The sequence below is a fragment of the Aquila chrysaetos genome, chromosome 23 (genome assembly GCF_900496995.4).
Source record: "Aquila chrysaetos chrysaetos chromosome 23, bAquChr1.4, whole genome shotgun sequence".
NCBI classification, from domain to species: domain Eukaryota; kingdom Metazoa; phylum Chordata; class Aves; order Accipitriformes; family Accipitridae; genus Aquila; species Aquila chrysaetos.
Genome location: NC_044026.1, coordinates 20,459,080 through 20,484,870, shown reverse-complemented (window position 1 = coordinate 20,484,870; position 25,791 = coordinate 20,459,080). Strand labels below are relative to the sequence as shown.

Sequence of the window (25,791 nt, the reverse complement as noted above, 5' to 3'; positions counted from 1 at the left end):
AATTTATCGTCCTTAATTCTTGTACGAGTTCAGTCCCAATGAAACTGGGGTTCTTCTGTGACCACCCTCTCTGACCACCATCTCATACATATATATGCCATAAGACACAGCACTACAGGAGAGGCTGTGGGTCGCTGTACCAGTCTAAGTAAAGGCTGAGGGAAGGACCACGTTTCACCTCTCTGGGGCCCTCTTTTTCCCTGTTGTTGATTGTGAGAATGTGCTACTTTACCCCTTAACAACTTGTGGTAAATTCTTCCCCTCCCTCTCCCTGAGCATATGGAGACAAAGGAATGTTTCCACATTTCTGCCCACCACCTCATATCTTTGTGTTCCACACGTTACCAGAATATTTCTCTTCTGAACTCTTCTGTAGGATCTGAAAATGTGCTAGGCCTTAATAAAACACATACAAGATCACCAGTATACTGCCCCTAGATAATTCCATTGTGGAGCCAAGTAAGTGGGGAAGAGAGACTGATGAATGACTCTATGGCCACACATGGGAAAGAGGGAAAAGTGTTTCCAAACGTTCTGTTAAAACCTGTACCGTATTTTTTAAAGTTCTCACATTTCAAGTCAAAATCCCCTGAGACAGAATTTCTGACCTTTACTATCTTTAACTGTTTGTTTCCATATGTGCCACTGCCAAAATGCTGAGTAGGCATTTGAGATTTACCTTCAATATGCCATTTTTGCTTACAAGATGCTTACTGGGAATCTAGACCCTTTATCCTGAAATAGGTGCAATTTCACTGCAAATACTAAGCAAAGCATATAATCCTACCTGAGCAAATGCCACTGAGGCGTTACAGATGATAAGGTATCAGCATACTTAAGAAATATAAGCCAAGAGCACTTGAAAGTTGATCAATAAGCTGTATTCCTTTCAATAAAAAATATAAAAGAAACAAGATAATTTATGTCTACAGAGGCCAGTAGTATCATGCAATAGGAGTGGCTCTGTAGAGTAAAGCAATTAGGTTTGAGGACCTTGACTCTATGCTAAATATATTTGTGTTTTTTTTTTTTAAATTAGTTTAGATTATCTCTTGTCTGGTTCTGTATGTCTGACCCCCTCATTGGCAGATGGAACATATTTCTGATTTAGCTTCACTTAGAAAGAATCCAGTTCATGTGCTCTGTGACCACTCTGCGGTGTAAACCAATGTGCACTAAGTGGGGACAATCAGAAGGTTTGCTTCAAAAGTTCACTCCTGGTCCAAACTAAAATGTTAACGTTAACCCCGGAAGACTTACAATCAGGGTTCTGAAGCAACTCTTTTGGGAGGTAACCAAAATTAAAAAACAAAAACAAAAACGAAAACATTATCTGAAAAGTTATCTATCCCTTTTTTTCCTACTTGCTTGTTTCACCTGGGCACAGCTCTCCTACAAGCATTCACAAAACCACTTTGTGTCTCTTTCAAATTCTCTTCCTCCGTTATCTCTGCTACCAGGGAGGTTGCAACCATGAGAACTGCTTATTTTACTCACCAATAATTGTCACCTTGCGCAGTCCCATTTTCCTGTATCCAACTGTCTTATTCTCAAAATCTAAGAGTAAGACGGATCTTCGGGTCAATAACTGACATCATCCTATGGTGTCTGTAGAGTGCTGACAGAATCAGGAGGGGATCCGTGACTGTGATATGCAGATGTAATGATAATACATAACTAATAACAAAGCCACCCTGGCATCCAATGTACTGCATCTGCGCCACTCTTACAAAAAAGAAACCAGGTTATTCACACCCTCCTTAACTTCCCATGTGCAATGTTTTTTTAACGTGAGAGATAGCCAAAAATGACTTCTCGCACAGAAATACGTTATCATGTGGTCTGTACTTGCCTCCCTAAGCTTCAGCAAAACCCAGGTCCTTCTTAAGAAAGAGGGCAGAGGTGTTATGTTAACAGTTGCCACTGCTCTACTGTTCCCCCAACGTACCTCACAGCAGAGACTAAAGGAGAAACACAAAACAATAAAGCCAAATGTTAGCATTCCAGGCATGTGGCTAGAAACTTGAGCTAGGATTAGCAGTCAGCAGTTCTGATTCCCTAAATTACTTTGGCCAAGTTGCTTAGGCCCTGTTTGCATTAGATTTCCAGCTGTATGGAGAAATAGTTCCAATGTGAAAGCTTAGGTTTTTCTAAAGCCCCTAGTGTTAGGGATTTCCTCAGTTGATGGATGCTCAGTCTCAGACACCTTTTAAAGAGGCTCTCTGCAGTATCTCAAATCACAAGACGCTTTTAAAATTTGGGTTTTACTTAATTTGATCCAGTTGTGCTGTCTTTCAGCAAAGCAGCAATTTTGTTAAAACCTTTTTCCTTTAAAAAAAACTCTTTGAAGAGTATTTTAAATGCATGTCAGATAAGGTCTCAGTGGTGTCCCATGACACTGCGAGTCCCTGTACTCATATTTAGCTCAGTTGCCTCCCACTGAAGTCCTAGTTATATATCCCATTTATACCAGTAACTAAGTAGAAATTTTAAAGCCTTCCTCCCATGCCAGCAAATGAAAGCACGTGAATAGAGTTTTCACCTTCTTTCTCAGTTTCCTCATCTGCAGAAGACAGACAAGTGGCAGAGAGTCGTGGTTTCAGCTGGGATAGAGTTAATTTTCTTTCTAGTAGCTGGTACAGTGCTATATTTTGGATTTAGTATGAGGATAATGTTGATAACACACTGATGTTTTCAGTGGTTGCTAAGTAGTGTTTATACGAAGTCAAGGATTTTTTAGCTTCTCATGCCCAGCCAGAAAGAAGGCTGGAGGGGCACAAGAAGTTAGGAGGGGACACAGCCAGGGCAGCTGACCCAAACTGGCCAAAGGGGTATTCCATACCATGTAACGTCATGCCCAGTATAAAAACTGGGGGGGAGTTGGCCTGGCAGGGGATTGCTGCTCGGGAACTAACTGGGCATCGGCCAGCAAGTGGTGAGCAATTGCATTGTGTATCACTTGTTTTGTATATTCCAATTCTTTTATTATTATTATTGTCATATTATTATCATCATCACCATCATTATCATTACTGTTTTATTCCTTTCTGTACTATTAAACTGTTCTTATCTCAACCCAGGAGTTTTACTTTTCCTGCCGATTCTCTCCCCCATCCCACTGTGGCGGGGGGGAGTGAGCAAGCGGCTGCGTGGTACCTAGTTGCTGGCTGGGGTTAAACCATGACACTACTACTAGCTGGCTCTTCAGGGAACTGAACACTCCAGACACAGCAGCAAACTAGCAGTAAAGTGCTAACACTGTTGACTTGCATGGCCTATGGTGCAACCTCACAATTGGTGCAAACTAATCTGAAACCAGAGCCTGAATGGAGCTGTCCCTGCTCTTGCCCTTGGCCATGTGCTCCCCTGCATGCCAGGTTTAAGACCAGGAAGACACGCGGTGAGGATGCTCAGCTTGATCATCTGGCTGAAAATCAACTCTGCTAAAAAAAATAAATCAACTAAACTGGGGACCTGACTCAGCTCCCCATTGACCACGTGAATGTTAGCGCTGACACAAGGGCAGGGGCAGAAGAGTGGCTAGCAAGAGGGGAGACCAGGTCTGCTCCTTTTAGCATTATTATGGTCTTAGACTGGCTTAAGCTGTTCACAAAAACATACTCTGAAACGTATTGCAAAATGGCATTAACGGCATGATGAACTTTGAACTGGCCCACAGGGAATAAAAGACAGACTGCTAATTGCAGAATATGTTCAAGTCCAGTTCTGACCTGACAGGGCAGTGCCACTATCTTTCTTTTCTCCCATTTCTGAACATGTGGCTGTTGCTTTAGCTGCAGACACCACTGGGAGTAACTGGGAGTAAACAGCAGCAAACTTTATTTGCTGGATACTCCTAAGATGCTTGGGTAGATGCTTGGGTACCCGTCAGTTTTAGAACCGACCGCAGAAATGTAAACAGGCACCAACCTGGTCTCAGCAGATCTTCTATCTGCCTGTTCCTTCTTCCCTTATATGATGTCCCTAACACACTGTGAATCCATAGTTAAATCTGGCCCCAGCCTCTGCTTCCCAAAGTAAAAAGCTGTACAGCCATCTGACATAACACCTATCCATTACTACATACTCTGTGCAGTACTGTGGTTCTCAGTATTCAAAACACTTGGAAAGAAGACAGCATGTAAAATTCAAGATCTCTAGAGCTTCCGAAGACTGCACCTGAGGGTGTTCTGCCATAATGACTGAGTAAATCAAACAGAACAAACAAAAATCTTCATTACCACAGAAACTGATCAGTGAGCTAAAACAGCTTTGCACTGTTCCTCTCTCAGTGGATTCACCTCTGAGATATCCAGAACCTTGAAGATAATGCCATTATTAATTGCTTCAAGTCTCAAAAGAGTATGAGTGAAGAACAAAGAAAGAAACCATATGGTGACCTCAGAGAAGTCCCTGAAAAAGAAGGCCAGGCAGCTCAGGTGGGGAGACATTCCCAAAGATTAGAAGGCAAGAGCAGAGATCAATTTCCTTCACTGAATACTTGCAGAGGCTTTTAAGCCCTAGAGTGGAAGATGAAGAGGAAATGGATTATAATAAACATCTCCCTTTCACCTTCTTTGGCACGGAAGGCTTAGACTTTCCTGTGCTTGACGATGCTTCGGCACATCATTGAGAGCAGCAGTTTGCCTTGACCCCTTTCCATATAACTGAAAACAGCAGCTTCTGGGTTACAGTCTCCTCTGATTCCTGTGACCCAGACACAGGCTTGGAACTACCCTATTCCTGCTGCCCAAGTTCCTCCAAGATCACAAGGAGGGAGGCCAGGGCAACAAGCAACGAGGAACTCCACTGAGCCAAATGCTGGAAGCTCCAGAAGTCAGATGTCTCCTTCCATTTTATTGAAAATCTCCCTGTTGGCACTCATTTAAGCATTTATACTTTTAGGAAAATAGATTGTTTATTGTACAAATTTGCACGTCTGTTACTTCTATCAAAAAGCCAAAGTATTTTCCACCGAGCAAAATATTCTCTACCATTTCTTTTAATATCCCTACAGGTCTGCAGACTCCACATATGGGCAATAATCTGTCCAGGCCAGTAAGGCTGCAGAACTGCAGCAGACTATACAATGAAAGCACATCTGACATCTGCTTGGAAATGTATAGCATGCAAACCAGCACATACTGCAGCACTGTTTCATAGGATGACCTGTTAAAAACTACTCACATATTCCCCTGCTCCTCAGTAATTCCACCAGTTCCATTACTCTGTGCAAAATTAATAGAAGTGTACCAAGCGAGTTATGTAAATGTTGATACCTATGTCTTAAATAATTTACCTGTCATTCTATATGGAATTATTAAAAAAATGCACAGAAAATGCTAAGCAAATGCCACAGAGCACGGAAATAGCCCAGCAAGCCTAGGTGTTGAGGGAATGCTGCCGTGTCCATGGCAAGCAACAAAAAACTGTTCAGCAGGGTTGGATTTATTAGTCTGGGCTTAGTGCAGTGTTAATGTTATTTTGGGAGGGGAAGGCGGGCTTGTTGTATAAGAACAAGCTTAGTTTGTATGTTCCAACAAAAACCACGTTCTACACCAAAGGTTAAACACGGTATATTCCTGAATACTGAAGGAATGCACAAGACTGCCATAAGATTGCTTCTCATTTGCAGCGTGAAGTTCAATACAACCTACAACGGTTAGCTGAAAGTGTGACAAACGCTCCTAGTCATCCAACACATGTAGATCATGAGTTCCCACTACAGCATCCCCATAGTGGGAACAATCCCACCTAGAAGGTGCAAGAGGAGTATTTGTCTACAGTGCTGGATATAATCCGAGTGAGTCATGCTTTCCCCTAAGTACTGACATTCCTAAACATCCTTTATTTGTTGCAGAGTGAAAGCCATCATTTGCACATGGCTATGTAGTGTACATATGTTGTGTATCAAGATAAAACACAGCCAAGCCTATTTAGAAGTGAACTGCCAGAGACATGCTGTCATTAGACAAATCCCAAACTGCATGTCACAGAGAACAAGAGAGTCCAAGACACTGCTACACTGCTACGGCTCAAGATTTTCTGTGACAGCAGGGTATTGGTTAGGTGTGATTTATACTAGGGAGATAATAATTGCTGGGTAAATACAAAGAAATACTGGATAAGCAGTGGCGAAAATAAACATGGTCACATTTCAAGAAATTCTGAATGGATGTTTGCATCAATTAAACTGAGGTGTGCTTTTCTTATCTGCATGTTTGATGGAAATGATGCTTTATTCCAAACCGGCTGCTGAGACTATGCAACGACAGCAAATATATTGGAGAATAATAAATGCTGAGGCTGTTACTTTACTTTTCCAATGGGCAATTTTGAGTTTTTGTGCAAACTTGATTTTCTTTAAACGATTTCCTGACTGAGATGGTCATTCACAGTAATACCTATACCTACTTGCTGAGTTGTGCTATGAACATCTATCAGCTCTGCATAATGTGTAAGAGACACAAGCATCCACAAGCCAGCTAATTCTTTGCAGAGTAATAAATCAGCATACATGTCTTCAAGTTGAAAATTAAGAAGTGCATATACTTCTTCGTAAGTGTATCTGGTGATTTGAAGCACGATGCAGCACATACAATTGAAGATGTAGGAGACAGATTTTTTTTTTACTGAAATGAAAATGCAATATTTCATGCTTAGGTTTGAAAGAAGTATAGCTTAATAAAATAAAGCTTATGATTCAAGTCAGTCTTTTACTTCAAAACTAATTCATCACACATTTTACACATACTGCAAGTGATGAACAAGGGCCTTGGATAATTACTTTCCTTACAAAGTGTGGGAATCAAAGGATGTGTTTTAGATGTGTGGTCACAGATATAACCATGCTGATGAATTGCAAATAACCAACCTAAGAGTCGATGATGTGCCTTCTTTGATAGCTGTACTGTTTATAAATTGTCTCTTCCATGACAATAGGAGAAAAGCACTTAATAATAGGATTTTTGGTTCAAGGATTTAAATTAAAAGAAAATGTGGCTGTGTGCAAGTATAATTGCTAACAAGAAGAGAACGGTGCTGGTCACTTACTAACTATTTTGATATATAGGCGTGACAGGTTTTGTTCACCAAAGCTAGTACTAGTCCTGGCAGCCCATTAGAATCCAACTGGATTTGCAGATCCTAAACAAGAGTCTGCAAAAATTTGTGGAGGGTCAGGGAGCAATTCTTCTCTTCACCCACAGTTCAGCCAAGCCCTACATGACATCATTGAAGGACAATTTTGTTTATCATTTTCCAAAACTAATTCACATTTTCCTCCTCATCTTCCAGGTAAGCTGTGGCAACGAATACTGCTGTTTGAAGCAAAAGGCACAAACAGCATCCCACCCAAACACTCATAAAGGCTTGATCTTTCAAGGGGCCATGTAATCAGCCTTCAGTGAGAGCTAACAGAGGTCACTTAAAGCCAGGAAGCCTGACAGAGATTTCCTTTATCCAGTATCTGAGGTTTAAGTGATCAACACTCTGTAACAACACACAGACTCTGAAAGGTTCAGTCTTCACTCTCCAACATTTTAGGAAGGCCTCAGCACTTTGTAGGAGTAGACACATACTTGGCAGCAAATACCAAAACAACTAGTAAGCATTGCCAAAGGCAAGCTGGTAACACAACCTGTATGATCAAGGCTCTGTGTCTGTGTTAACACACTCACTCGTGCACTCCTATGTAGTGGATTATTCCGCAGCTTCCAATTAATTTAACAAGATTCTCGTTTTGAAGTAAGCCATGCATAGCTTTAATTCCAATTTGTGCAGGTTTAAGGAGAAGATTAATATATAGTTATTTAACTTCACCAAAGGATTTCTGTTTTTCAACACTCTGGCCAAAAAAGCAACGGTTCATTAGGGAAGGTTTCCTGTTTGAGGAGCTGGCTGCCTACCTCAGCCTTCTTCCCCAATTCCCATGCTACAGTCTTTGGCTGCTATTACCAGCCTCTGACTCTCCAGCCTCTCCTAACATAAACATTTTCCATAACTGGATTCCTTGTTTGAAAAACTGGAGTCCAGACCATAGAAGACTCAGCCCATGAAGAGTGTCCTCACAGAGGGAAATTAAAAAATGCCGGCTCTTACGCGGCTGCGTGTTCCCCTCTCCCCTGTCACTACACTAGATAAGCACAGTGAGCTCCACTACAGAGCTGATTTCCTCCCCTTCTGGGACTCAAGGCATATGAGCCTTAGCGATACAGGATTCACCTCCCTGAGTTTAATACTGAAGCAAGAATTCATCTTAAGACCGTAACTCAGAACATGGTAAGAAAACCCATGCACCTAACTGCCTCTGTTTCCATTATTTTTCCATGCTGGATAGTGTTATTAGCTGCCAGAAAGATCTACCTTGGTTAAGGCTGTTACCTGTGGCAAGCACAGTTCATTTAAGCTGAACGGAAAGCTGTTAAATTAAATGGTCTTTTGGTTAGCGACGGCTGAAACGAGAGAACAGAAAGGCTGGGCAGGCATGGTGGCAAAGCTGTATGTTTGATTTGTATGTGACTGCTTAAACGAAGCTGTGTCACTCGCCACTGTAGTCAGACAATACCACTGACCCTATTAGACAATAACAGAATTTAAACCTCTTGTAAGACAGATATTATGTGACTGAGGATTCAATAATGCAGTTCAGTGTCTTCCACGCCCTAACCGCAACTAACTAACAGTTCAAACATGCATTTCTTCTAGAAAATTAAGCAACATTCTGTCACCTTCAGCACCATTGCTGAAAAACAGTAACTCTTTATTCAGCTGTGGCCTCTGTAGCCATTTTTACTTACAGATTTCTAGTTGTAAAGAGGGATTAATATCTAATTTTTTAATACAGTTTAGGGCTTATTAGCTACTACATACTAAGACATACCACCTACAGGTCAACTGCCATTCTTTGCTGCTAAATCTCTTTCAAATGCAGACAGGCCACCTGGTAGCTGCTAGATCTCCAAGAAACTTCCATTTTACTGCCAAAGCCCCAAACCTCTGTATGCTGTGGAGCACGGATCAGAGAAACCCGCTGCCGCGGCGAGAGCCTCTGCAGCCCCTGCACCAGGGACTGAGCGGTGCCCCGTGCTGTGCAGCATGCCCTGTGGCCCACGGCTGGCTGCCCAGCACCGCAGCAGTCCTGCACAGCCGGCTGCAGCACCGCGCACCCCTGCTCCCCCCGGAGTTCCCCAAGGTTTCCTGGATGTAGCTGCCTCCACATAGGAGGCTGATCTCTAGTCTTCATTTGTGCCGGGATAATTTTTTAACTGATGTTAACTATGCGGGCTGTTCTTTCCTCTTTTAATGGCTAAATTATTATAATTTCTGAGTGGGGGAAAGGGATACCTTGCATTTTGTTTTTTGGACACTTCCGCAGAACGAGTCATTTGTTCTCATTTCCCTCTTGTTGCTTGCACTGTCCCTCCTTTCTGAATGTACCCTGGGTTCTGTTCATGAAAACTAATGAATGACTTAAGTAGTAATAAAACTACTCCCGTTTCTCAATTTCTACTTCTAACATGCAATGACTGGTGCCCCGTTTGGTAAACCCGCCTTAGAGCAGCAGTAACACGCAGGGTAGTTTGAAGAGGAGGGCCAGAAGAACGTTTTTGTTCGTCACCCACTCCTGAGTGTTCGGGGGATTTAACACCTCTAGAATCTCGAATTTTTATTTTATCCCGGTGCAAGGAAGACGAGTGTAAACGATACTCGCGGGCAGCCTTCTGGTGCCCCGATCTTCCGCAGCAGGCCTGATGAGACTGCTTCCCAGGCCGGCTTGCGGCGGCACACACCGTCCGCGTTCTTCGCGGGGGGCACCGCCTGGGGGCACGGCCCGAGCGGGGAAAGGAGTCGTTAAGCCCGCGGCGGCGCGGCACTGACGCCCGCCTGCCCCGCTACCGTTTGGAGGCAACGGCAGCATTTTGGCAAGCAGACCGCGCTCGTCAAACCAAACGCGCCTACGGCGAATCCCGCGCCTCAGCACTGCGGCCGGGCCGGAGCTGACTGGAAGGAGGAGGGGGAGGGTTACCCCGTCGCGCCCTTGAGCGGGGACGAAGCGGCTGCACGAAGCCCCCCGCGGCCGGCGCTGCCGTACCGACAGCCCCACCTGGCGGCCACAGCGCGGCCGGCCCGGCCCGACCCGACCCGCCTCCCCACAGCCCGCACACCAGCCGCACACCAGCCGCACACCACCCGCTGGCCGCCTGCCGCCGCCGCCGCTGCCGTCTCCTCCGCCTCCTCCGCTCCGCCCCATAATACCGGGGCCGGGCCTGCCACTCCCGGAGCAGGACAGGCTCCCGCTGCTCCCGCCCGCGCGTGCTGGCGGCTCCTGCGCGCTCCCGTCTCTCAGGGCGGCCCCGCTCCGCCCCGCCCCGCCCCGCCTCGCGTGAGACCGGAGCGCGCGCCGTGGCGCCTGATTGGAGCGCCGCCGGCCCCGTCTCGCGCCCCTTCCGCCCGCTCCATTGGCCGGCCGGCAGCGCATGCGCGGCGGCGCTGAGGCGCGGGTTGGCAGACGGCAAGCCCGCGCGGGGCGGCGGCGGTGGCGGCGGCGTTGGGCCCTCACCGGCGGGGCCCTCACCGGCCGCCCTCGATCCCCTGCCGACCTCCTCCTCTCCTTCCTCTCCCCCTTTCTCCCTTTTCCCCCTCTGGCGCCTTTAGCCGTTGCTTCCTGCGCCGCGCCTCGCCTGTGGGCGCGCAGCCGCACACCCAAAATGGCGAGCAAGGAAGGTAGGAGACCCCCTCCTCGCCCTCGCCGGGGGTGAGGACGCGTGTGTCCGGAGCGCGGGTGGCGTGGCGGGGCTGAGGCGCTCCGGGATTCCTCTCCAGGGAGCTGCCGAGGGGGTGGTAGCGGCGGCAGTTGTCCTCCCGCCGGCCGGCCCTGAGGGCGCTTGGGGACCCCCTCTCCTACCCCGGCCCCTGGCGACCCCGGTTCCGAGCCCCTGGTTCATCCCTCTCCCTTCCCGCAGTGCTGGAGGACACGGTGGAGGAGCGCGTCATTAGCGAGGAGTACAAGATCTGGAAGAAAAACACCCCCTTCTTGTACGACCTGGTGATGACACACGCTCTGGAGTGGCCCAGCCTCACCGTGCAGTGGTTGCCTGATGTGACCAGGTGAGAGAAGGGAAGAGAGACCTGGGAGGTGCCAGGGAGGCACTGGGCTCTGATTCGCTTAGTTTGCAAAGCGGGAGCTGGGACTGTGTGCAGTTGCTTGTTCCGCAGCTCTTTCTATCTCTGTTAACCACGTCTGCTAAGTAACTTGAGGATGAAAACCGTGCAAGATGAGAATAATTTGGGTTAGACTCCTCTGTCAGCTTGTAGTGCTTTATAGTGCTTACAACTTTCAAAACCCTTAGGGTATGCAGAAGCTTTGGGGAAAAAAGTCACAACTTGATGCTTTACACAACTGTAGCGTAGGCTAGCAGAAGATGTTGTGAGGTGTGAGGCGATAAATCTTTCCCAATTTATTGATGTGTAAGAGACCTAACACTTCTATAGTTAATTCTGATGAGAGAAATCTAGGTACTAAACCAGCTTTTTCTTCAAGACTGTTTTTCCTTATATGCACTACAGATTACTCTTCTGTAGAAGCCATAGTGTCTGTGTCTTGATTTTGTTTTAAGTCTGGATTTATTTAAGGGGCTGTTGTTCTAAGACTGGTGCTTCACATCCTGGTTCTGTCCCTGGCTCACTGTTGACTTCATGTATTTTAATTTTCCCATTCTTCCTCCTCCCCCTGAAAATTGTGGCCTCACTGGTTAATTTCTTAAAGAATTATGAAGAGGGGGGTAGATTCCGTTCATGTGCCAGCTACTGTAGAAGGTAAATTGTTGCAGTAACCACTCAGGGCTCCATTGAGGTAGTGGGCAAGGTCTGGGTCCCTCACGTTGTCGTAAACTGGATACAGCTAGGTTTTAAAATAGCTTGTGTGTGAAGTTCACGCAATAATCAGAGGATGGTCTTTTTCCTCTTTAAAATTCCACCTTACGTATGTGATGTTATACTTGGCCTGTTAGATGATCACTTAATTTTGTATACCAGAATGTTTGGGGAAGATGTTGAGAGATGTGAGCTAACTAGTTGTGGCATGGAGAAAATGAAGTGGGGATGTGAGGGTGTGGAGCCCTGATGAGGAACACTTCTGCTTGCCTCGTATTTTGCAGATTGACTTTATATTCAGTTTAAAACCTGGTATTTCCAATTATCCAGTGTCAAAATATGTAAGCCATTTAAGGCAAGGACTGTCTCTTTGTATGGCACCTGACATGATGGGACACCTGTTCCTGACGCAAGTAAGTGCGTGTGCATTGTGTGTTTTTTGTTTTGTTTTGTATTTTTCTTTCCCCATCAAAATGTATGATGATGCCTTGGAAGTGCTGTAGTAATACCTATGGTGGTTTTTGATTGCCCCAGTGATTCCTGTTTGCTTGGATTCAGACAGCGTAATTAGTTTGTTGCTTTCAAGAATGCAGAATTTGCTTGGGTTTGACTGTTAAAATTTTTCCTTTCAGCGATAAATGGCACTCTCCTTCCAGCCTTTCACTTACTACTAAATGTCTAAATGTTGCATGTAACCGCCAGAAGAGAAATTTGATTCTAGTTAGCTAGGATTTGTGCAGTGTTTAGAAACGACCTTCTGAAATGAAATAATAACGGCAAAAGTTTCTATGAGAAGTAACTAAAATAGGTTGTCGCTTGTCCGCAGTATTTGTGTTTTATAGAAAGTAATATTGATTGTTTTCTAAATCAATACTGTGCAACTGCTAGGGGAATTAAAGACAGAACTAGGTATTAGCATCACCTTTAACTACTATGCAAATTGTAGTTATCCTTTTCAAGCCAGAGTGGCAATGGCTACTGACTTGCGTTGTCACTCTAGCCTTGCTGGTTGTGTCTTTGGCTTGTTTATGTCAGTCTAGTTCACTTTATGGCACAAGTCTCTTGTGACAAAGGAAAGGATCTCTTATGTGAGTCTCTCTTTTCTAGCTCCCTGGAGAAGTTTGGATCTTGAATGTTATTGATGCTAGCTATCAAACTTCTGGAACAGAGCACTTAATTTTATTCCATGCATTTATTATTCTAAACAGGCCAGAAGGAAAGGATTATGCTCTACACTGGCTGGTTTTGGGAACGCACACATCTGATGAACAGAACCACCTGGTTGTTGCAAGAGTCCAGATTCCCAATGATGATCAGTTTGATGCTTCTCAATATGACAGTGAGAAAGGAGGTGGGCAGTGCGTGCATTCTTCAGATTATGTTTTAGCAGTAGCATTAATAAGTGTCCTGTCTAAAGGCATTCTAACTTTCTGTTAAATACGAAAGCTGACATATACTTAGCAGGTCACACTAATTCTAGATCATTAATAGTGACTAAAAAGAGGAAACTTCTTATTTCAGAATAATTTAGGTAACACGATATACAATCTCCACTGGTGTTTCTGCCAGCTTTGTCAGTTGTGGTGAAAACCGATATCCATCTACCTCAAATACAAACTCTTTCAGAGCTTTAGTTTCTACCATAGAGGATTCAAAATATCTATTGTTAACACTGTTGTGCCACATGGTGCTAGTCTGTCATAATCTTTATTGTATTATGATAAGCTGCTTACTACTGCTTCTTGGAGTGGAGGAGATGCATGAAATGCTGTTTAACCTGTTTAAAATAGTTGATGTGATAAACTGACCTTTTTCTGGCAAATGTAGAGTTTGGTGGCTTTGGATCTGTGACTGGCAAAATTGAAACGGAGATTAAAATTAACCATGAAGGTGAAGTAAACCGTGCTCGTTACATGCCGCAGAATCCCTGCATCATTGCTACAAAAACACCGTCGGCTGATGTGTTGGTATTTGACTACACTAAACATCCTTCAAAACCAGGTGGGTCAGACTCCTTGAAGTTAAGCAAAATGCCTCTTGTCGAAAGGTAAACATGTATTTAACTCCAATTAGGAGGAGAGGTGATGGGCTCTGGAATCCAAGTCAGAAGGCCCATATCTTTGGTGACTTCTAACTGCCTGGTTATGCTCAGTATCATGAGAGAATCTTTACAGAAGCAGCATTCTCAAATGAGGCTGATGTATGAAATACCATTATTGCAATGGAAACAAAGTTCTTAGGAATAATGATGCTCCTATGGATTGATGTGCAAGGTGTAGCTAAATGGAAGGAATTTCCTCTCTTTCAGACCCAAGTGGAGAGTGTAATCCTGACCTTAGATTAAGAGGGCACCAGAAAGAAGGCTATGGCTTATCATGGAACTCAAATTTGAGTGGACATCTTCTCAGTGCATCAGATGATCATGTAAAAAGCACATTTTTTTCCCCTATTTAAAAAAAAACATCCCCCCCCCCCCCCCCCAAAAAAAACCAAACCACCCCCCCTAATTTATGCTGTAATAGATAATTAGAGAAAAACTGAGTTAGTGTAGCTGTATATTGTTATGTGGGGAGGTTCTCACCTATTGTAATTATATTTCTAAAGGCTGTCGGTTGGCTTTAGGCTGTAATCAACAACCAGTTCTTTGTAACATTCTCAGTGAAGTAAGAACAGAATGTTTTTATAGTTGTCTGCTGGAAGATATTGTTGTATAACAACCCTTTAAACTGGCTTGGGTCTGGGACCATAAATTAGTAAGGCCCTCAAAGATCAGTTGGACTAATAGCTAGCAAATTTCTGTGTGGGCTTTAAAAGTGAAATGCTTTTACTACTGAAATAGGGATGCTTTTTGTAAATTGCTTTTATGACCTTACAAATAATCCTTGAACCTTGAATTTGAAGAAAGCTAATGGATGACTTAACTCAGCTGACTTCTAACTTACGGTATATTAAGTGTTCTTTTTCAAAAACAAAGAACTGTTTCAGGAGCAGGAATGTCATCTCTCTGTTTATACGTAGAATGTGATTTGTTTGTTTGTTTATTAAGATAACACTGTTGAAGTCTGCATAACAATAGAATATGACTCTTATTTACAGACTGTGTGTTTATGGGATGTAAGTGCTGGACCAAAAGAAGGCAAAATTGTTGATGCGAAAGCAATCTTTACTGGGCATTCTGCAGTAGTAGAAGATGTGGCATGGCATCTGCTTCATGAATCTCTGTTTGGATCCGTGGCTGATGATCAGAAGCTTATGATGTAAGTTGGGGTTAAGCAGTTTCTGGGTACTGCCTGCTGTATGCTGTCAGTGTACCAGTCCAGAGCACTTAGATTAAAAAAAAATGTGAATTATGGAATGGTATGGTGTAGCTCTTTAGTGCAATCAACTATAGTAATGCTGCAGAATTGCTGAAATCTGCATGTCATTTAATATGTTCACATCATTTGAAAATTAAGATGTAATTAATACGTTTATCAGTTTCCTGGTCCGAACTGCTCATGTACAACAGACACAAAATCCTGAAAGGTTTTTGAATAAAAACTGTAGCTTCAGACTTAGGTTTAGTAATAATGTAGTCTCTTAGACTAATGTGTAGTGTAGTGAAAAAGAACCTCCTGTGAAAATTTATGTTCACTCTCGCTCTCTCCTCCCTGCCCTTCACTCTCCCCCAAACACTTCATTGCAACAGTTGGGACACAAGATCTAATACTACGTCCAAGCCAAGTCATTCTGTAGATGCTCATACAGCCGAGGTCAACTGTCTGTCCTTCAACCCTTACAGTGAGTTCATTCTAGCAACTGGTTCTGCTGACAAGGTATTTACTTGTGCATACTTGAAATTTATAAGTATTTTAGATGACAGTTCATTAGCCATTATAGTAAAAATGATTTCTTGTTACTTCTCTCAGACGGTGGCTCTATGGGACCTTCGAAATTTAAAATTGAAACTCCATTCTTTTGAGTCTCATAAAGATGAAATTTTTCAGGTGGGTAAACTTTTCTCACAACCTGTAACAAAATCTATAAGAGTACTGACTAGGACAAGAACGTGTAAATTTTCCTATGGTGACTGACCACAATAAATAAAAGTCTGTTAAACATTAATAGTGAATTTTGGTTCAACAAGTACAGACAGTACCACATAGTTACTTTCTACCTTTCCCCACTTGACTCCGAAGCAAGTAGTCCACAACTTACTGCTAAAAAGATACTGGGAGCTTGCAGCTACCCTCAGTACAGGTAGAAGATTTCTCTAAAATCTCCTGCTGTGGAGAGGACTGGGGTTCAAATCTAATATTGTGAACTCTGCCTACTTAATAGGTGCAAGTAACAGTGAATTTTAGACAAGTAAATTTCATGATATGGTAAATCTGTAACAGTGAAATAATGTTGGCTGTTCAATCTGAGAAATGTTAAGATGAAAGCTCTCTATTTGAGCAATAGGACATCCTTTTTGCTGGAAGAAACTTGTATTGAGTCTAGTTGTTGAAAATTAGTGCTCAGGTGGTGGTTATACAGGATATGCATTAGAAATCAGTCACTGTGCTCCAGTCAAGTTGTTTTCTTTCAATAGGTTCACTGGTCTCCTCATAACGAAACAATTCTTGCTTCGAGTGGTACTGATCGTCGGCTTAATGTATGGGATCTGAGGTGAAGAGCATTTCCTTTCTTTTAGTATATATGAACAGACAGTTAAAAAAAAGGCTGCAGACCTACTTTATTTGGAAGACATGATTGTGCTGTTTTCTAGCCCTCCTTGCTTGCTGAACTCGGACCTAGTCTTTCAAGTATACAGTAGAAGCAGCACAGTATGTGTGTAACATTCTCATGTTACTTCTCTTTGAGGATTTCTTGCTGATAGAATTGTTTTCTGTTGTCTTTAGTAATAAGTGATTTCTGCCTCCATGCACTTAACAAGTTAGATTCTATTTCAGTAATGATAATGCCAAACAGTCGATGTTTTGTACCTGAGGCTTACATTATTTGACAGTGAGAAAAACCAATAGCAAAAGCAAATACTGGAAAGAAAGGCTAGGAACTGTTAAGTTAAGCTGATACAGGATGCAATTTTCATTATTAATAAAAAGTATAAACTACTTTCTTCCAGTAAAATTGGAGAAGAGCAGTCTGCAGAGGATGCAGAAGATGGGCCTCCTGAACTGCTGGTAAGCTTTTGTTCAGGTTTCAATCTGCTGACAAGCTGTATGGCAGTATGATGCCTTATGACTGTGCTACTAAAACTGCAGCAGTTTTTAAATCTTTCCACCTCCCCAGTTTTTAGTCCATAGCTCTAACTTGAAGTAGGCTTCTTCTGTTCAATTCTGAATGCCGTGATTTTTTCAAAGCTCATCTGGACATGATTTACACATCTTATTGAACATACTTACAGTTTGGCCATGTGCTTGTTCGTACGTTTTTATAACTGAATGCGTGTAAAGCCAAGGCCTCAGATTTGTTTCTCTTGCATTAAACCAATTAGGTCCCATATAGCTAACCTTACTGATGTAAAAAAGCTTATGTTTTCTTTTGCTTCCTCAGGAAACAATCAAAAATGCTTATAGTTTGGTTTCCCCATTTCCTGTGTAACTGTGTAAGTGCTCATATAATTAGATGAGGTAATGGATATAAAATATGGCCGTATTTCACAGCCTAACCTTGTGTGAAGTAGTGCTATTTTGAGGATGTCAGTCAGTTGTTGCTATAATAATATGAAATGTCATCTTAAATGCTGTCACAGCAATTGCAGCCGTGTCTGTAAGCAATGAACGGAATATGCTGGTTCACCCACACCTTCTTCATGTCTGTATTGTGAATCTCTAGTAGCAAGTTTTTCTTCTTTGTGTAGTCATCAGCATGATGAATTCAACTTCTGAATCTTGGGTTTTAGCAGACTTCTCTCTAGAGATGAGATGGCTTACTGAAGCTTGTGGGGTTTTTTAACAGTTTATTCATGGAGGACACACTGCCAAAATTTCAGACTTCAGCTGGAATCCTAATGAGCCTTGGGTAATCTGTTCTGTATCGGAGGACAACATAATGCAGATATGGCAAATGGTGAGTGTCACAACAGCTCCTGAGTTGCTCTGAAGCTGTTGCATAAATGAAACTTGAAATAAATGGCTTGTTCTTCTTAGGGCAGCTTGTGCCTTCAGTGACTGAAAGTAGTCTAACCCCTGTACTTCTTACACTGTTAGGTTAGAGAGTAAGACTTTCAAAAGAAAACAGGCTAAAACAACCTGAATACACCTGCTAGCTGATTCTTGACTCCAAGTCTTAGGTACTAGTTAATATTCAGAATAAATGTGGCAGTTGCAAACTTACATCCAATACTAGCCAAGACTTACTCTTCCCCCCATCCCCTGCATGTTCACTGTGAAGCAGGATGCCTTTTAACTCTCCAGTTAGTTCATATTATTTTGCATTACAGGAATTTTATCAGTTATCTTATAAATAAGATAAGTTAAAAAAAAAAAAAAGTAACACACTTAAATGTGTGTCACAGGTCAGGTTTTCGGTTCTTTATACCTGTTCTTTAACTTGGTTTGTGTGTTCAGACTGAGGTTGAGGTAAGTCCAGATAAAATGTTCATGGTAAGGCTAATGGTTAAATGGCTAATGGTTATGCTGCTGAAATAAAACAATGCAAGAAGACAACTGCTGAAGTCTAGCCACTGTGTGCACACTCTGAAATTTGGCTGCCCTTTAAGAAAAGGCAGGGAGAAGGTCCCTTTAAGGAGGGGATGATGTCTGTGTCTTCTTGGTACTATCATGTTTTTTCTATATAAATTGTAAAAGATTGTTTAAAAACAATTGTGCCTGCCACTTGTAATGTGTTATTTTGTGTCTTTAGGCAGAAAACATTTACAATGATGAAGAACCAGATATAGCAGCAGCTGAACTGGAGGGTCAAGGAACATAACTTTTCTTCCTTAAGGAAATACCGGGTGTGACATAGTAATATAATTTGACTACTGTATACATTAAAAAAAAAAAAAGCCCCTAAAAAACCAAAACCAAGCACTGGGCAGAAGCATTACATCAAAATGAGAATATTCTTAATGGGGCAGAAAAAGCTTCTATAGTCAAGTTGTCATGGGATACCCTTGGTTATTTGGGCACTTTGAGCTATTGTATACTGTACAGCAATTAGCTTTTAGGGAAAATAAAAATGAATTAATACCTATGTCTATATTTTTAAACAAACTAAGTGGGTTCCTGTAAATAAAACAGTCAAATCTTCATTCTTCCCACACAGAAAGTGTGCAGAAAAAAAATTATTAATATGTAAAAAGAGCTTTTCACTTTTACACAACACTTTTGGATTGGCTTTGCATAAATAAAATTTATTAAATAAAATGTTTGGTGTGTTTAGTGTCCATTGACATGAGGTCAGTGCCTTCTTGCTTGAATATAATTTAATTTCTGCATGGTAATAAACATGTGTAGTTCTTAGTTTATAACTTAGCCCACCATTAAAGGTTTGGGAAGATGAGAGTTGTCTTGATGCGAAAAACTTGGAATAGATAACTTGGATCCTTCACAAACAGAAGGGATATAGAAAGGGGTTTGGGGAATACACGGAGGTGACCAGTCAGACTCCTGTAAAGTTCAAGTATAAATCTTGAGCAGACTCAAGTAACTGTTGAGTTGGGTTTTGGTTTTGTGTTTGGTTTTTTTTGGAGCAGTAGAGGAAGCACTGTCCTTTAACCTTTTCTTGTCTTAGGTGCTAAGATGGCAGTATGGTCTTGGTGAATTGGCGTTGCCTGTGTTTAGTTAGAGCCCTCCTGTAGCTTTTTTTGATGAAAATGGTGCGAGGCAATCAGGCAGGTGTCTACAATACATTATTATCTGAACAAATAGAAGACAAACACACAGTTTGCTTCTAAACCTTGGGCTGACTGAAAAGCTGGAGAATTTGGACTATGTAGAAGTAAAATATCTCCCTTCATCATGGTTCTACAGACAAGTTATGGATCACCTTGGGAGCTGTCAGTCAGACAAATCTAAGCTGTTGTCTAACTTGAGTTTAAATTAAAGCTTTTAGTTACTTAAGACAGGCCTTAATTAAATGAGTTGTTGGCTGTCCTGATCTTTCTGCTCAAGCTGAAAAAAATAGAAGATTAGGTGACTGATACTGAAAACGTGGGTTTTGATGGTGAAAGTGTTACTTCCTGTGATGCATAGCTTGTTAAAATTCAAGTAAAGACAGCAAATTAGCGGGCTGCTGGGCTCAAGCTGTGTATCTTAAGGTACCTGGGCTGGGTCTGGCTGGGATGGAGTTCACCATCAGCATTTTGTTCCTCAGGAAGGTGCTCACCTGTATGTCACCAAGAGGACCAACTTCCTTCCAGCATGCCCCCTCTGGTCATCGTCTACAGCAGATTATCCCTGTGCTGGTGCTGTGAGGTAATGGCAATGAAGCTGTGGAGCACAGGTATTGCAAACTTTCCTGTTTACTGTTTGGCTAGCAGTCATTCAGCTGGAAGAGTCAACATCTGTTGACAAAGACTTGGTGCGTGCAAGCAGGCCAGCAGTTTTCCTTGCCTCGCAGGAAGGGCTCCACAATGATTCTGAGGGGAACTCTAGATGTTCTGGATGCTAATTTAATTTGCAAGTGGCAGCAAATTATAAGCATGAAACATACTGAACTTGGGGACAGTTTTTGGTCAGGTCCCACTTCCTTTTGACACACAGCTCTTGAAAAGTAGGAAACGAAGAGGTCAGTGGCCTGACTCACTGGAACAACAGAAGTGCTTCCCAGAGAGCATGGTCGTGGCTCTTCCTGGTGCAGATAGGGCTGTGAGCTGTTACATGACCCCTCCCATTGCTGGTGCACTTCAGCGCTTGCTTCGAGGAGACCTACCGGCTGCTTTGCGCCAGCATGTACAGTGCAGTTCATGCCTATAATCAGTGATTTCAGCTTTGTGTGTCTCTCTTACGGCTGGGGTTGTTTACTTAAGTCTTCTGACTGCCTCACAAACTAAATGGGAGTGGGAAGGAAGGGTGAGCTACTAATTGCAGCTCTCTTCTCATTGCTCTTAGGCTATTTAATGTCCTGCCTGCTGTTACCAGGACCCCCCTGGGTCACCATGCATAGACATGTCTCCTTCCACACCTTTTTCCAGAATGGTTCCTCTAAAAGTGATGCAGGTGGGTGCAAAGCACTTGAGTATTCCTGTGGAAGGCTGACATGCTGTTGTTCAGCAGGTGGGCAGCAGCTGGACAGGATGTGCTAAACAGCATGAAAGGTCAAAGCTGCTGAAGGACAGCTCAGCCACTTGCAGTCTAGCTGGTGTTCATGGGTGTAAAAACACTAAAATGCCATGTCTAGGAAGTGGAGACGAATGCGTTCTCTAAGTGGGGTTTTGATTTGACTAACAGGTACGCAGTGGGGGGGTCCGGTGCTGAAGGGAGCGATCTGCCCTGAGACAGCCAATGCAACTGCCATTCTAGCAGTTTGTCTCCAGCTTGCTGACCGGCTCCAGAAACATGTCAGGCCCCCTCAGGAACCTGGTGACTTGGTGTTAGAGGCCCTCATTATAGACTGGCCCTGTAACTTTTACTTCAGCTGCTCTGAATTCATTCCTGTTGGAAACAGGATCTCCTGCAGAAGGCAGAATGCCTGCCAAAGCGCTGCCGTGTCTGGCGAGACCCAGACAGATTGCCACTCGTTCAACTCATAAGAGCCTAAAGCCATTCCGTTTTTTTAATGAACTTGTTTTGCACCCTGGTTAACTGGATAGTTAAATTATTGCAAAAGCATACCTATATGATTAGCAGCACACTGGTAAGAGAAGTTTTAGTGCTGATACAATGCTATTGTACAGACCTGTCTAACTTTTAAAATAAAAATAAGTAGTTTTCTGTGTTCTTGATTTCCTTTACTGAAATGCCAAGAGCACCAAGGCTGGAGCTCTGAGTCACTCGCTGGTGGATACCTTCAGTGTCCCACCCTGCCCTGCCGCTTCACTGCGCAGGATCAAAGAGTGAGTGAGCTGGGGCTTAGGGATGCGTTCAAACCCATGCTTGTACAGCTGAAAGGCAGCAGGATGCGATAATTTATTATGGAACAAAATGAGAGCATAATTTTGTTATCTTTAATATACTTGTAGTTCAAAGTGCTGCAGTAAATACAGGCTCTGTGCTGCTTTCTTTTCCCCAAGTCTGAATTGTCTTTCACTATATATGTGTACACACACACACACACCTTCCTTCAATAGTGGCAACATTGCACAAGCCTTATTTAGGTAGCTGCAGGTCAGCTTAGGCCCACAGCCAGGTCACAGGGCCAGCATTTAATTTAAGAGTTAGCCTACATCTTGTTGACTTAAACCTTTTTGTTACTGAGTGAGAACGTGCTGCTGGGACCATTATAGTTTTTAACTTGCAAGTCATTTTTTTTAAATACTTCTTTTTTATTGCCCAAGCGGAATGTTTGTGAAACACTGGAAGGTCATCATATTTAAGCCTATTTGTCTGCATGCCTTAGTATTTTGATTTTAAAAACTTGTAACCTCCCTAGGACGTCGATACTGCTTATGTACTGCTGCTAGTAATAAATATAATTGAAGTTTAAAAAAAAAAAAAAGTAATAAGTCAACCTGAACAATGGCTACAGCAATATACTTATTTATTGCATTAAGCAACAGTTATTTTAGGTGTACTTACGGAGCATACTTTGTAAGTTATTCCTGCAGGTTGGTACATGCTGGGGAGAGGAAAAACCCAGCAAATTTTCCATCCACTGACCTTGCTGTTCAAGGGAACTGGGTACAGAGTACCCAGATGTACCTTTTTTGTATTAGCTGTTTGCAGAAGTGCAAGGCAGAACAAAAACTACATAACGTAATTTGTCATGGTTTCAGCCCAGCTGGTAACAGCACCAAGAAACTGCTCTCTCACTCCTCCCCACCCTGGCCCTGGTGGGATGAGGAGAAAATGTAAAGAAACGCTCGTGGGTCAAGACAAGGACAGGGAGGGATCACTCCCCACTCATGGGCACGGGCAAAAGACAGGCTCAACTTGGGGAAGGAACAAAATTAATTTAACTTACTACCAATCAAACCAAAACAAGGATACTGAGCAGTAAAACCCGGCCTGGGAACGCCTTCCCCCCAGCCCTCCCTCCTGCCCGCCTCAGCCCCACTCCCGGTTCTCTCTCCCTCCTCCCCCCGGCGGCGCAGGGGAACAGGGGATGGGGTCAGTCCGTCATACCTGGTCTCTGCCGCTCCTTCCTCCTCAGGGGGAGGAGGACTCCTCCGCACTCGTTCCTGCCCCGCCAGAGACAGTCCTCCACCAACTTCTCCAAGGTGGGGAGAACCTCCCCAGCATGGGTCCCTCCCGCGGGCTGCAGTCCTTCAGTCCCAGCCTGCTCCAGCGCGGGCTTCCCCATGGAGTCCCGGCCATCTTGGGGGGCATCCATCCCCCTGCTCCGGCATGGACTCCTCTCTCCCCGGACTGCAGGTGGGCATCTGCTCCCCCGCTCCCCTCCATGGCTGGGGGGGACAGCCTACCACCTCACCACGGGCTGCAGGGGCATCCCCTCCTGCCTTCCTCACTGACCTCAGTACCCACAGAGGGGTTCCTCTCCCATCCCAATCCCCCACTCCCTGCAGGTTTCCCCTCTTAAATCTGCTCTCCCACAGGTGTTTCCACTGTCCCTGATGGGCTCGGCCTGGGCCAGAGGCAGGTCCGGCTCGGAGCCGGGGGAGCTTCCAGCAGCTTCTCACCCTGCGGCTCCTCCCTGCTACACAAGAAAACCCTGCCACACAAATCCAAAACAGAAAGTGAAAAATTACCCATTTAAGATGGGTGACTTATTTCAAACCCAAACCTTCCCCCAGTCCAGGCATGGCCACACATGCATTATGAATGGTGCTTGAGAGTTGTGTAACTACCCTTCCCCTTTAAAAGGCAAGGATTCTCCGCTTTAAACATCAAGCCTGCATAAAAACCACAGCCTGGAGAAAAGAGGTAGGAGAAGAGTCATAACCTCCTGGCAGGAAACAGCAGAAGCACAGTCACAGCCAGCAAAAGCTTTGATAAGCACAATTTATAAAACAGGCAACATGACCAAGATCAAATGGTTTTATATGAATACTGGTGGTGGGGAAAAAAGCAACCAAACCACCGCAACCCCAACAAGTTACATGAATTGAATACCAGTAACGTACCTTGGACTTGGCAGAACTGAGGTAGTTGTTTTGACTCTTAAGACCACAACATAAATTCGGTGGAAGTGACAGTAAACTGCATCAGTATGGAGTATCTATTACATGGCTGTAGTTAGAATAAGGCTAAAAATGAGGGACTTCATCTCCTCAGCTTGAGCAAATATCACAAGATGTAACAGGGTATTTAAATTTAGAGAGGCTGTAAGAGATTACTTTCTTGAAGCAGAGCTTTAGGAGCTTGGCATAGTCTTGAATAATGCAGAAGGCCTGCTTCAAGACTCATCTGTCGCAGTCCCTAAGATAGGCACACCCCAGATCCTTGTTTGAGCAAGAAATCCAAAATCGTGTGCAACCTCAAAGCTAGAAAATAACAAACAGCTTAAAAAGAAATTAAAGTAAGGTCTTTAGAGGCAGCACAATATTCTTAAATTACTTAAAAGCTCAAGCTAGATGGGTGCCAGTCAGCAAGATCAATGAAAGCTAGCACAGTTAGATGAGACAGAGTTAGGCTGTTGGAAGAATATACATCCTTCTTTCAAGAAGACATGTCTAAACAAGAGGAAAAAGGTGGATAATCAAAATTTAAATGTAAAAAAAAATAAAAATCAGAAAGGAGTAGAGAGTATCCATGAAGAATAACTTACTGAAGGCCTAAAAGCAAGTGTCTTTTTCAAGTACATCAAACACACTTGCCCGTCTGCCAGGGAGATAAAGCCCTAGCAGCTGGACCAAAGGGCTCAGAATGCAGCTGGTGAAAGAGGTTCTTGTGTCAGAACTACTCTTCACAAGAAAAGTTAAGTATGGCTCAAATGTGTATGTACCTGTGTGCATGTGCACATATGTTAACAGAAGAGACTTAGCACCTAATAAAAAAACCAAAAAAAAAAACCAGGCAAAAATTCCCCAGCTATTAACTGTGATGTATAACCAAATTTATCTCTAGCAAAAGCTTGCAAATCTGACCAGTTTTTGTAAGAAATTTAGGAAGACTAGGGAGATCCATGGAACTACTAACAGTAGATTTGACTTCTGTATCAGTATGCACCATAAGAAAGGATAGAAATAGTAGAGATGCTTATACAGGGGCCGAGGCAGCGCCTTTGGTGGAGACAAGTCTCAGATGTGAGGCAACACTTTGAAGAAGCAAACAAGTACAGCTAGGACAGCAACCAAGACCAGGCAATGGACCTGGATTTCCAAAACACTTGGCACAGCTCTAGAGAAGCCTCAGGGGTGGGACCTCCATTGCTCAGCTTTTATAAAATGGGTATCTTCAAACAAGTGAACAATTTTATTTAAATGAAAAAATGAATACTATCTTCAGAGTGTCACAGAGCACATCATAGTATGCTGTAGAACAACTCTATGTGCTACCTAGAAAAAAGCAGACGTAAAGGAACACTGAACTCAAAACCAGTTCTCCTAAGTTTAGGGAAGTTGCCAAACATTAGGGAATATGCCGGAGAAGGCAAACAGAACACTTAACGTTAAACTGGGGAGGGAACTGTACATTAGTAACAAGTGACCCTGCATCATACGACAGAACGGGGAGCACTGGATGAAGTTACTAGACAACCCGATTTTTAACGTAAACCCCCGTATTTTTCACACTGCACCCAACTGAACTATGGTAGATAACCTTTTGGAGGCAGAAGGCACAAGAATTCAGAGTGGGCAGCCACAGGTTCAGCCGGAGCTCCTGCCCTCCGCGGTCTGACCTGCCCTCACAGCGCTCCCCAGCCGAG

The 25,791-nt window shown here is 43.5% G+C and overlaps 1 protein-coding gene across 3 annotated transcripts; it reads left to right on the top strand.

The window, feature by feature from the left end:
- The first annotated feature begins 10,530 nt into the window (after positions 1-10,530).
- On the top strand, positions 10,531-22,652 carry RBBP7 (RB binding protein 7, chromatin remodeling factor). 3 transcript variants are annotated; one of them, XM_041119511.1, is made up of 13 exons: positions 10,531-10,725; positions 10,965-11,109; positions 13,083-13,225; positions 13,702-13,875; positions 14,183-14,298; positions 14,971-15,131; positions 15,563-15,689; positions 15,783-15,860; positions 16,448-16,524; positions 16,982-17,039; positions 17,818-17,928; positions 20,179-20,279; positions 21,255-22,030. In XM_041119511.1, the coding sequence occupies exons 1-13, from the start codon at positions 10,710-10,712 to the stop codon at positions 21,298-21,300; spliced, it is 1,353 nt and encodes a 450-aa protein (XP_040975445.1). In that variant the 5' UTR covers positions 10,531-10,709; the 3' UTR covers positions 21,301-22,030. The 3 variants fall into 3 exon arrangements, with proteins under 3 accessions (XP_040975445.1, XP_040975446.1, XP_029854969.1); XM_041119512.1 differs by lacking the exon at positions 21,255-22,030 and adding an exon at positions 22,559-22,652 and having other exon boundaries at positions 10,532-10,725; positions 20,179-20,307; XM_029999109.2 differs by lacking the exons at positions 20,179-20,279; positions 21,255-22,030 and adding an exon at positions 18,724-19,229 and having other exon boundaries at positions 10,536-10,725.
- Positions 22,653-25,791: the final 3,139 nt, after the last annotated feature.

Coding starts and splice junctions, on each gene's coding strand:
- RBBP7 (XM_041119511.1), top strand. Junction 13,876..14,182: donor TAAACATCCTTCAAAACCAG/GTGGGTCAGACT, acceptor CCTCTCTTTCAG/ACCCAAGTGGAGAGTGTAAT. Junction 17,040..17,817: donor ATGGGCCTCCTGAACTGCTG/GTAAGCTTTTGT, acceptor GTTTTTTAACAG/TTTATTCATGGAGGACACAC.